At 32.9% G+C, this 11,969-nt stretch overlaps 1 protein-coding gene and 1 non-coding gene across 2 annotated transcripts; both read right to left on the reverse strand.

The window, feature by feature from the left end:
* Positions 1 to 7,482: 7,482 nt before the first annotated feature.
* LOC111895226 (U6 spliceosomal RNA) lies at positions 7,483 to 7,585 on the reverse strand. Its single transcript, XR_002851494.1, has one exon. It is a non-coding gene; the product is annotated as a U6 spliceosomal RNA (small nuclear RNA).
* Positions 7,586 to 9,493: 1,908 nt separating this feature from the next.
* On the reverse strand, positions 9,494 to 11,345 carry LOC111895191 (flotillin-like protein 4). Its single transcript, XM_023891295.3, has 3 exons — positions 10,626 to 11,345; positions 10,186 to 10,554; positions 9,494 to 10,098 (listed from the first exon to the last, which is right to left on the reverse strand). The coding sequence occupies exons 1-3, from the start codon at positions 11,187 to 11,189 to the stop codon at positions 9,598 to 9,600; spliced, it is 1,434 nt and encodes a 477-aa protein (XP_023747063.1). The 5' UTR covers positions 11,190 to 11,345; the 3' UTR covers positions 9,494 to 9,597.
* Between the last annotated feature and the right edge of the window lie 624 nt (positions 11,346 to 11,969).

Raw genomic sequence — 11,969 nt, forward strand, 5'->3', positions numbered from 1 at the left:
ATTAAATAATCGAGGTTAAATCCATTTATTGTCCAGTTAAAGAAAAACCCATGCGTTACACTTACAAGTTTAACAAAAAATGTGGCTCAATCCCTCATTAACACCTTCTTGTCATCTTTAGTCCTTCATGATCAAATCCTCTTCAATATCAATCCTTTCTACACCATTCCACTTCAGGTTTTAGCCTCTTAAGCACTACCTCATTAGCCCTTGATCAAACACCACTCTATAACACATTACAAGTTACACTATAACATGTTATAGACAAAATGTTACAATTAACCAAAACACTTTTTAGAAACAAAAAACATAGAAACGAAGAAGTTATGACTGTTTGAAGTTGGAATGGATTTGGGTGAAAACCCATCTCCACGGAGCGGAGAACTGTTTTTCATGGAGCGGACGCTGGGTTGCCCAAGCCCGTGATATTTTTTAGGGTTTTCAATGTATTTAAAGGAAAAGATGCATGTACTTTGGGAACTTATTGATCTCTATGCTTATAGTTGTGGATTAATTGTTTTTCATGTACTTATCAGATTATGAAGGTGGGACTGTACACACACATCAAAAGTTTTATGATTTGAGATTTTGCATTGTTTTTCCTTATCACTTTGATTTTGAATATGGTTTATGAACAAATGTTTTGACTTGATTATAACTTTATAAAAAGGGGTGTTTATTTTATTTCAAAAATGAAAAATTATTCTAAAAAATGGAACGTTACAAGTTGGTATCAGAGCCCTAGTTTGAGGGATTTGGATGAACAGTCGTGTGATTCTAAACTCAAAATAAGGATCCGAGAATTTTCACAATTCTTTTTAAAATAATAATTTTAAAGGAGAAAGGAAGATGAGATGTGTACAGTTAGCCAAAGCTCAAGTAAATTATTCCCAAAATATCCACACATGTATGATATGATAGTGATGTTATAGTATGAATTGCATGCTAAAAGTTGGAAAATGATCTGCTTAGGGTTGCATGATAGAGTGCTTGCTTAAGAGAGATGCCTTTTTGTGTGTGATATGTTAACTATTAGAGATGCATGACGGTGAGTAAGCTAAGGATCTTCAGGAATTACATGTTACGATTTCCTAATCTTTTGATGCCTTATTTTTTGTTGATTTTTCTGCTTGAAAGTTGATTTCTTTTTGATATTTGAAACCTATATTGATGTTAATTAGCTATTAAGCGAATACGTTAGGTTGCATGCCACAAAGATTAAATAGTTTTAGAATGCTTGATTTCACTTTATTACATAACTCTTGTTTGAGTCCAACCGTTGTATTGCAAGATCTTTCAAGCGAAAGATTTTTTTAATTTTTGTTGCATGTGATTATATTTTTAAGATAGTTAGTTGAAATTGGTAGAAGTTTCTTCCGCAAATGATAGCAGGGTGGGGTGGGAATTCCTAGTGACCTATGAAAAATGTTAGAATGTGCTAGTGTGTGCATTTGCGTAAGAGAGATCCTAGAAGGAGAATATATATATATATATATATATATATATATATATATATATATATATATATATATATATATATATATACACACACACAGAGATTAGTGGTATTTACTTAATTGGGTGCGGGTATATATGATTAGATCGATTGGTAGTGGTCGTGTGTAGTGACTGAGGAACTTTGAGACAACTCTTAGGACATGTACGGATATGTGTGAAAGGTAGTTTGGGCTCATACAACTGAAAGCACATGATCCGTATGAGGATCAAGAAGAGTCGAAAAGGTTTCTAAGGAACTAGTGGATGGTAAATAGTGTGGTATAGCACTAGGGTTAATTGAATTCGTCTCCATCCCTGCCAATATTTTGGTGATGGGCGTTTAGGATGAAGACGAGTCTGGTAAATGTTTGGGCCTTAGTGGTCATGGCAGATAGGGTATTATTAGTACAGACCTTTGTGAGTTAGCTGATTCTAATGTCTCGAAGGCCTTGTTCGATGTAGTGCCAGTTTGAGTAGTGATACTCAAGTAGGAAATGATGGTGATGATCAACTTGAGGATTTCAGCCAGAGGCTTGGTGGTTGGTTGATGTCTTCAGATGTCATTTTCTAAGACCGGGTTATGTTTTTCTAGCATCCCACCTTCGAAGGGAATAGAGAGTAGGCATACAATTTCAGATTTGAGGTGTCAAACCAGCAAGAGATTGGTGAGTGCGTGTAAGGTCAGGAACTGCTGGCGGACAGACAGTTCAGTTGTTATGATGGGTTTGTTAGGACTATTATTGGAGCATCTGTAATTTTGATAGAGCGGGGTTCAACTCTCGAGGTGCCTCGTCAATGAAGTGGTATGTTAATCGTCCTTGTTGAGTTTGAAGTTGTAATGAAGGGGAAAGTTCCTGAGGTCTTCATATGAGATTCAGAGTTTCCTTATGATTGGATGGTTATTATCCAAAGGATCGTCTTAGGTTGGTATGTATCTATTTGAGCCGGTTAGAGGCATTGTTGATTGAGAACGTCAGTCGGTGGTGGTTCGAACCCTAAGTGAGAGAGACCTGGGCATTCTGTTTGGAGGATCATCGATCTGTTTAATTTTATGCTTTCAAGATAATAGGTTAGAGGAATGTGTGGTTCGAGTATGCTAGATTTTGGTTTGGTTTTATTGATATATAAGAACAGGATAGTAGGCTACCATCGAAGTGCTCGTGGTTAGGAATTTTTTGTCGTTGTGCTTCTTAAGGGTCCGTCGGAGTCCTTCATGGCAAGGGGAAATTCAAGGATTGGTCATATCGTGAGTGCGGAGCAAGTTGTCATCAGGTTGATGTCTTCACATCAGAAAGTGTTGGGCAAGGAACTCACTTTTGTCAGTAGTTCCTTTCGAAAGCATCGGGGATCTTGTTAGGGGAAGCGTTTTAGATGCCCATGTTGTATACCGGATATAAAGAACATGATTGGCTCACGGTATGGGTCGATTAGTTATGGTCAAGAATAGGCAATCATTGATATGTTTATCGAGTTTAGAGTTCAGTAAGAGTATTTTTTGCATGGAACTTGTTGAATATGTGTGGGGTCATTGGGTTTAGTTTTTGATCCATTTTCGATCGTTGGTTATTTCATTCATTATCAACATTTGAGGTTATACGAAGGCTTCATGATGTATCAATTGAAAGGTGCAATTGATGTGTCAACCCTTCGTCGGGTTCTATAAGGTGTATATCTTGGTCTTTGTGTATGTATACACTCGACTATTTGGTTAGATAATCGTTGTTACTATTAGACTTGAGTTGGCAATTGTCCTTGGTTATTGGGAGTTCGGATGTCGGATCGACACTGTTCAGTTTTTCAGGTGTGATTGTGGCCTATACAAGGTCCATTTTTGGCATGCCACGTCGGTTGGGTTGGTATTTTGATTGATTCAAACAAGGTGTTGGCAACATTTATGGATAATTTTGGAATTCTTCTCCGAATTCAGTAGTTTTATTGGTCTATTTTTGCATTAGTGGGATCTGTTCAGCTTCATTTAAGGTGTGAGATCTTGTTTTGGTTATTAGGATAATGGTTCTTTTAACGGTTAAGGTTCTTCCTTTTGTTTCATCCACTGGTACTTCACCCTTTGGGTATGGTTATGATGAAGAAAGAACGTAATTAACCTAAAGAGTGTTGTGTTTTCTCATTGGGGAGTGTAAAATGTTTGCAGTTCAATAAATTTTGTCGTAAAGGGTGTATGTGGACTGAGTAAGATATCATGAGAACACTTGGTCCGAATTTATAGCATGATTCTTGTCTAATTTATTGCTTTTGAGTTGGAACACGCATTCAACTAGTTACAGAATGTGCAATCATGTTTTGTCTAATGTTACGTCAGTGGCATCCTGCATTGTGGAAGGGTTGTATTATAGAATTGTATGGCTCGTTTGTGTTTGGTAAGTGGTGAGTGGGATGTTGACTGGGTTCCTGCAAACCGGTGGAATGATGGTTGTTTGCCTATAGGCCCACTAGTTACGAAACAACATTGTTTTCTATTCTAGACTCGCCATTGTCTAACTTCTCAAAGTTAACTACCAAAAATGATGGTTAAAGTTTGAAGCATCTATGAATATAACACAATACACACCACACAACTCTCATACCCAACAAGCTTGTGTTAAATGTTATACTCTCATACTAAAACTAGATTCTAGAGAGAAATCACCATACATCCACACAAGGGATTGCAAATCCTTTATGTAAACCTATATAGCGGAATGTCTCAAAGTCAGGTACCCGAGTTACACAGTCTCAAACCATCCTAGACACATAAATACATTATTGAAACAAGTCCTAAAATCCCAAAATTTATAACCATATAGAAAAACTCATTTCTAAAACAATTCGTAAGTGCAAACAATATAATAATATCCATATATCATATAGATATGTTATCAAAGATAGAATAACAATATAAAATTAACAAAGTAATATAAGGACATGTATTCTTGGGTAAATACTCAACTTAGAAAATTTGAGGTCTTGATAATCTTGGGTAAATACCAACCAATTACCATACCAAAACCTGGTTTGTCTGACCATTTCCCATTTTAATTTTTCATAATTCTACCAAATCATCTCTTTTAGATTGATGTTTATTGATAGGTCGATCAATATTTAACCAAGGGTCATTATAAGAATTCTTCAATTCATCCCTATGAAGAAAACCATCATAACGATATATCTTTTTTCATAACACGTACCCACAACGCTCCATTTTGATCAAAAGATGCCATCTTTATGTGAGCACCAGAGCTCCATTGAATGAGAATAATCTAATAACTCCAAGAATACCTTCTTCTTTTTCTACTTGTGAGTTTTTCACAACTAATCCAATGTAATTTCCTCACCCAGCTCTACACCCTAAAAATGAGCACTAACATTCATCATAAAATTTCAAGACCATGTCAAGAACCCTGAATATATATATATATATATATATATATATATATATATATATATATATATATATATATATATATATATATATATGTAAAACCCTAAGTTGCCCAAGACCGACTTCAAAAGTTTGAATCTCCCACATATATAAAGAGTCTTCACTTTTTAACTAGAGAGTTCATAAATAAACTTCTCCACCATCCCCTTCCAAGAATCAACTCGGTTCATATTATCTTCGACCAGAACTCCAAGATAAATGAAAGGAAAAGACAAATCCTTACACCCAAACTGAATTGAGTAAACCTGACCTTTACACCAATCAACTTACAATAAATTCTTATTGTTTAATTAAATCACTTTAAGTTAAGAAGGTTTTAAATACTCAAGAATCAATCAAAATGATTGATTTTGTCAATCTAACACTACAAAACCATTCTTGTATTTTCACAGTACTTATGAATCTCATATAATTCAAACTATATATATATATATATATATATATATATATATATATATATATATATATATATATATATATATATATATATATATAGAGAGAGAGAGAGAGAGAGAAATGTTCAATTAAGAACACCAAAAAGTTTAAAACGCAAGAACCGTTATAGACCAATCTTTACATAAGATCGAAAAAAAATTACAATTTAGTAAAATACGAATAATTTATGGGTTAGTTTCATATAATCATGAGATGTGTTCTCATTCATTGATTTTTTCCCCAAATATTTGGAATACATAAATTCAAACTTTTAATCATTGAAAATTACTAATTTTTTTTAAAATGATTTTTTTGAAAAAATATTCTTTTCAATTATTTTATCAATCAAATATAACGCAACTTAGTGACTAAAACACATTCGTAATCATATATATATATATATATATATATATATATATATATATATATATATATATATATATATATATATATATTCTTATAAACATAAAAGAATAGAACATAACTTAGTGATTAAAGAAGTTAATATAATTAAAATTATAAATAAACAAAGCACATTTGTATATATAAATAGATTACACATTTATTCATAAATAAATAATAAAATGTTGCATTGTAATAATTAATTGTTTTCTTATAATAATAGAATACAACACAAACAAAAATTTGAATGCAATAATTAACTATTATTTTATAATTATAGATGAATATATCATCGTCCTTTTTCCTTTTTTTGTAGTGTTTAATTGTATATTAGCACTCCAACATGCATTTCAAAAAGATCTTGGTTTTTATTGTAATTTGTCAAATACAAAATAAATATCAATACCATTAACTAAATCAAAAAAATTTGAAAAAACTCAATGACATTAACATGTACAAAAAAAACTTCCAAGCATAAATGAATACACAAACAAAATATTAAATACATCTAAAATCCAATATTTATAATTATATTCATATATATATATATATATATATATATATATATATATATATATATATATATATATATAAACAAACCTAAAAATATATAAATTATATATTTTAGTGGAGGAAAAAATTTTAAACACTTGATATGGCTAGGCCTATGAGCATTTGGTTTTATAAAAGTTAAGTTGATGAGTTAGGCTAAGGGATGTAACATGTAGTGGATATTGCAGTGAGCCTACATGGTTTTTATGATCAAGGGATAATGACTTAGGAGAGTAATAAGGTTTTCAGTTTATCTGTATTAGGTCACTAAGGCTTTTTTTGTGCGTATTAGACCAATATGGTTGGTATTACCGTTTAGAAATAGTCATTTTTATCGGTTAAAACCGGTAAAATTACTATTTCTAAATGGTAATAAAAATCATATTGGTCTAATACGCACAAAAAAATCTTAGTGACCTAATACGGACAAACTGGAAACCTAATTACCCTCCTAAGTCATTAATCTTAATTATTTAGAAAACATGTTTACTAATCAATGTGACTGACTTGTTTGACTGAAAATAGTTGTTTCCATTTAAACTTATCTCACAACCCTTCCAAGACTTCTAAGTCCAAAAACTCATATGATTGATGATCTTTATTACATAAATATGCAACATTTTATCAATAACTTCTTTTTTGTCATTTAAATGTTTACATGAACACATCAATATGTACAAAAACAATCTCACTTTGATACCCCCCATCAATCTCTACATTTGATAACGAATGAAAATGTAAAACCAACAGGGACTTGCAGAGGATGCATATTATCAATTATTTTATAAAAAGCAAAACCACAACATGAACTAAGAAACTGAAGTTGCAAAATGAATAAAAAAATCAGCATATAAACAAAGACATACAAATTATATACAACACATAAACGGAAGTTAATAAAGCATGAAACTTAATGATAGGAAAAATAAAAAAAAAAAAAAAAAACTTAAAGAAGACTTTATAGAAAGAAAGATCACCCTTACTTGCCACAAATGGTTGAAGACATCAACAAGAAGATCAATCTGACCATGGAATCCACATGTTGTCTGATCATGATTTCAGTAGATGAACTACTGAAACGTAAGAATTGCAATTGAACTCTATTAGCATTTGAAAAGGGTATTAGGGTTCCAGAGAAGACGACGAAGGGTTTAAAAAAATTTTTGGACCATTTCTCGATTTGTGCGTGTCATCCTTGCGTAGGGGCCATGCTAATCTTCTCTGTATTGTTCCAGTTTTATCGGATGTCCCCAAAGGGACGACTATAGATGAAGAGCTTCGCCATATAGAGGAGTAGCAGGTTATATGGGACGACGCGAGTTCTAAACGAACTAGTTTACTGTTGGTGGTTATATATTCTCAATGTCTTTAAAATTAAGGTTAATGACTTAGGAGGGTAATTAGGTTCCCAGTTTGTCCGTATTAGGTCACTAAGGTTTTTTTTTATGCGTATTAGACCAATATGGTTGTTATTACCGTTTACAAATAGTCATTTTACCGGTTAAAACCGGTAAAAATGACTATTTATAAACGGTAATAACAACCATATTGGTCTAATACGCACAAAAAGAACCTTAATGACCTAATACAGACAAATTAAAAACATAATTACCCTCCTAAGTCAGTATCCCTATGGACAACGATAAATATGTACCGCTCCTTATAAAAGTTCACAAAGAAACTTTTAATGTTCAAAAATAAACAACTAAATTGTTTATTATATATTTAAAAATGGCAGACATGTCGTGTCGAAACTTAAATATGTTGAGATAACTTGACTCTAACCTGAATTGGTTAATTATAATGTCGTTTTGTGTCAACCTATTTATTTTTATGTTGAATTGGTGTTGGGTTGAAAAGTTTAAGGTCTATACCTTATATATATATATATATATATATATATATATATATATATATATATATATATATATATATATATATATATATATATATATATATATATATATATATATATATACACACACACACACTAGGCGTGAGACCCATGTAATACATGAGTTTGTTTAAAAAAATTAAATATGAAATTTTAACAATTTGAGAAGATTAATTTATATGAAAAATGAGAAAAATTTTAAATTATTAAAATTAATGAGGTTTTAATACGTTGAATACATTACATATATAAACATTTTTTAATAAATACATTATATATATTACCTTACATATTAAATGTGAAATTTTAATTTAATAAAATGACAAGTGAAAAATAAAAAATTCAAAAATCTAGAAAATAACATATGTCCAAATAAAAAAAAATAAGACGTGGCAAAAAGATTTTGATTTATTAGATTTGAAGACTAAATAGTTTGAAAGAGTATTGGTTGGAGAGTTAGCTAAGGAAAGATGAAAACATGAAGGAGTAATAGTTTTGGAGGTTGAGGGATGGAATTTACAATAAGTTTAGAGAAGTCACATTGAAAGAGAAATAAACAAATGAGATCGTAGAGAGATATTATAGAAAAAAAGTAAAAAACTAAAATAAATAGTGAGTGAGACAACTAATTAGTGGCTTCCATACTAAAAACAATTCAACACAAACCTTTCTTTTACATTCGAGTTTGGTTATGGACATGTCCACTTTAGCTAAAATATTAAAAAAGATTCATATAAACGAACATGTCATTTTGAAAGTTTAGATTCGTGTAATGTCACCTGTTTATTTGAATGGATTGACATTTTTTTACCTAACTCATTTATTGTGTTTCTTGTGGTATAAAGAATTATCACCTCAAAACATATGATCTTTTATCAATATTTTTTTTGTTAATATAAGTTTTATTGAAAAAAAAGTTAAGGTCTATAACTAATATGAAATATGTTAAACATGATTGGAAGTAATGTATATATGCACTTGAACAACAATGACCTGCCAAAACGATTATGACTTGCAAACCCGTTATGACATGTGAACTGGATTATGACACATGACGATTATGATCTGTGAACCCATCAAAATTAGCGAGTTAAAGAGTTGTGTTTGTGTTTAACATATACAAGTTATTTTTAAACCATACGACACATTAATTAATTATATACATGTCATATCTCTAACTTGGAAACCCGAACACTATAGGCATTTGGCCAATTAATTATAACAAAAATACATTAGAAATGTTAATGTTAATTAATTAATATATTCAAAAGAAATTATTTACGTAGGAAAATTGTTTCATTATAACTAATGAAAAAGTAAATAGCATTATTTAGATGTTAATTAATATATTCACAACCAAATATTTAAAAAGATCATGTTATTTAGATTCCGTAATCTTCCCCATCCAAGTCGGTGGCAACATTCCGGTTTGTTCATGAACCGTGTTAAACAACGGCGGCAGCATTTTGTAAACACCGGCAACTTCCTTCATGGCACCACCATCACCGCCGTCTCCACCACCATTTGCGCCGGTCCAGATGCTAATCTTCGGCTGTAAACCCTTAACTGCCTCCCCATTAATCTTGGCGATTTCTTGATACATTCCTCCATTGATCATCAAATAATCTCTTAAAGCTCCATAATTACCTCCCATGGCACCCGAAAGTGTGCGTATGTAAGTACCTTGAGCTTGAGCAAGAGCAACAAGTCCCTCCGCCTCCTTCTGTTTTGCATATAATTCGCCGTCGGCGACTTGTTGGCGGGAGTAGAGTGTCGCCTCCGCCATCGCCTTCTGAGCCTCCGCTTGTTTCTCCTTCTCGTACAGAATTGCTTCAGCGGCTTTCTGCTTTCTGTAAAGCTCCCAATTCGCCTCTTGTACCTTTTTTTAGGTCAAACAGATAGAAATTCAATTTCGTGAAATATAGATGATTAATCGCATTCGATTAATTTGTGTTATGTTTGTTACCTTGGTTTCATACTCAACGCTAGCTTTGCTCAAGAACTCAGCCTTGAGTTTCTCCGTCTGAGTCAACGCGTTCATGATCTCAACCTCCTTCTGCAACTCAGCCTCCCGGAGCGCCACCGCCTTACTCGCCTCCACCTCTGCAACCTGTGAATCCTTGGCCCACTTTGCCTTCTTCATCGCCAGCTCTGCATTTGCTTCAGCCACTTCAGCCTCCCTCTGGTTCTCAAACACCTTCACCTCCGTTTTCACCTTTATCTCCTCCTTCTTCCCCTGTCCTTGTCTCTGTGTCGCTATGATCTTCGTCTCTGCGTCTATCTTCGCTGCATTCTGAAGCGTCTGGCCTTGGCGAAGCTTGGATCCAATTTCACCCTAAAACAACAATCAATCGTGAATCACAAACTGAGTATCTACCATTCAAAACCTAAGCAACATAAAATTACCTTCATCTTGGCTTCAGAAACATCAATCCTAGCTTGATTTGCAGCTTCCTGTTGGATTTTTTGCCCTAAATACGAAAAATACTCTTGTCCAGGTTCGTCGACCATCTGTTTCACATTGGCATTGTAGATCAACAATCCGAACTGATTAAGCTCCAATTGGACCTTATCGAACACCTCCTTCTTAAAATCCTTCGTCCCTTTGAAAATTTCTTCCATGGTCATTGACGCAGCGAGGACACGGGTCTCCCCTTCGATGATCCCCTTCACGAGCTCAATCACATGGCGCGATTGTTTATCGTGAGAGGCGATGAGTTTGGCGTATTTGTGGAGACTTTCGTCGTCGTCGATACGAGGACCGATGGTGAATACGGCGGGAAGTTTGAAGGGGAGTTTCTCGGCGCTCATGGCCTGAACATCGAAAGTGTAGTTGACCGGAGAGATGTCGAATCGGGAGCAGGACTGGCCGGGAAGTATCCATGCTTTCTTTGCGATTTTGATGTCGTCGATCCCGAATCCGGTGATCACCAGATACTCCGAAGCACTTGCTACTCTATACATAGCCATGGCCGGAGATACTGAACAATTGCCGGAGTATGGAGTATTGTATTCTGGTGTAAAGCTACTTTTATGGATTAGTTATAAGTTTTTAGGTTGCATATATAGATGAATTTAAATTTCCTGTGATATCCGATTGTTATTATTTTAAATTAAAATAAGATTATTTACCGGTTTTACAGTAGACACGATTAACTTTATGTACTTATCTATTAAAGAAAACTTCTCTTTTATCTCCATTCCTATTATGTTGGGATATTTGTTATCTTTTGAACAAATTAAGTGAAGTGGTTTCTCGAAATTACTTTTTTTTTTTTTTTTTTTTTTTTTTTTTTTTTTTTTTTTTTAATCATCCCTATGGTACCATTTTGTTATATTTTTAGTCTCTATCAAATGTAAGAAAACTATTTTAGCACTAGAGATTCCATTTTTAAAACCGTTTGGTGCGGTTATTTTGCGGTACGTGTTTTTTTTTTCGGTAATTAACCGCATGGATTTGGTGCAGTTGTTTTATGTGATTTTTAACTGCAGTTTAAAGTTTAAACGGTTTTAAGAGTTCAAACATATTACTTATTTCAGTTATTAACCGCATGGATTTTGTGCGGTTATTTTGTGTGATTTTCACTGCAGTTTAGAGTTCAAACGGTTTTAAGAGTTCAAACATATTACTTGTAATAATAAACCACCATAAGGTATAAAACAATTAATTTTGATCACAGACAATTAATATCTTAAAAACGTCAAATCACTAGTAATTTGATGAGTTTTTGAGGTTATATCTACCATGCA

This window comes from Lactuca sativa, chromosome 6 (genome assembly GCF_002870075.4).
Source record: "Lactuca sativa cultivar Salinas chromosome 6, Lsat_Salinas_v11, whole genome shotgun sequence".
In the NCBI taxonomy this organism is placed as follows: Eukaryota; Viridiplantae; Streptophyta; class Magnoliopsida; order Asterales; family Asteraceae; genus Lactuca; species Lactuca sativa.

Coding starts and splice junctions, on each gene's coding strand:
- LOC111895191 (XM_023891295.3), bottom strand. CDS start 11,189: ATGGCTATGTATAGAGTAGCAAGTGCTTCGGAGTATCTGGTGATCACC. Junction 10,555..10,625: donor TTTCTGAAGCCAAGATGAAG/GTAATTTTATGT, acceptor TTGTTGTTTTAG/GGTGAAATTGGATCCAAGCT. Junction 10,099..10,185: donor GCGTTGAGTATGAAACCAAG/GTAACAAACATA, acceptor ACCTAAAAAAAG/GTACAAGAGGCGAATTGGGA.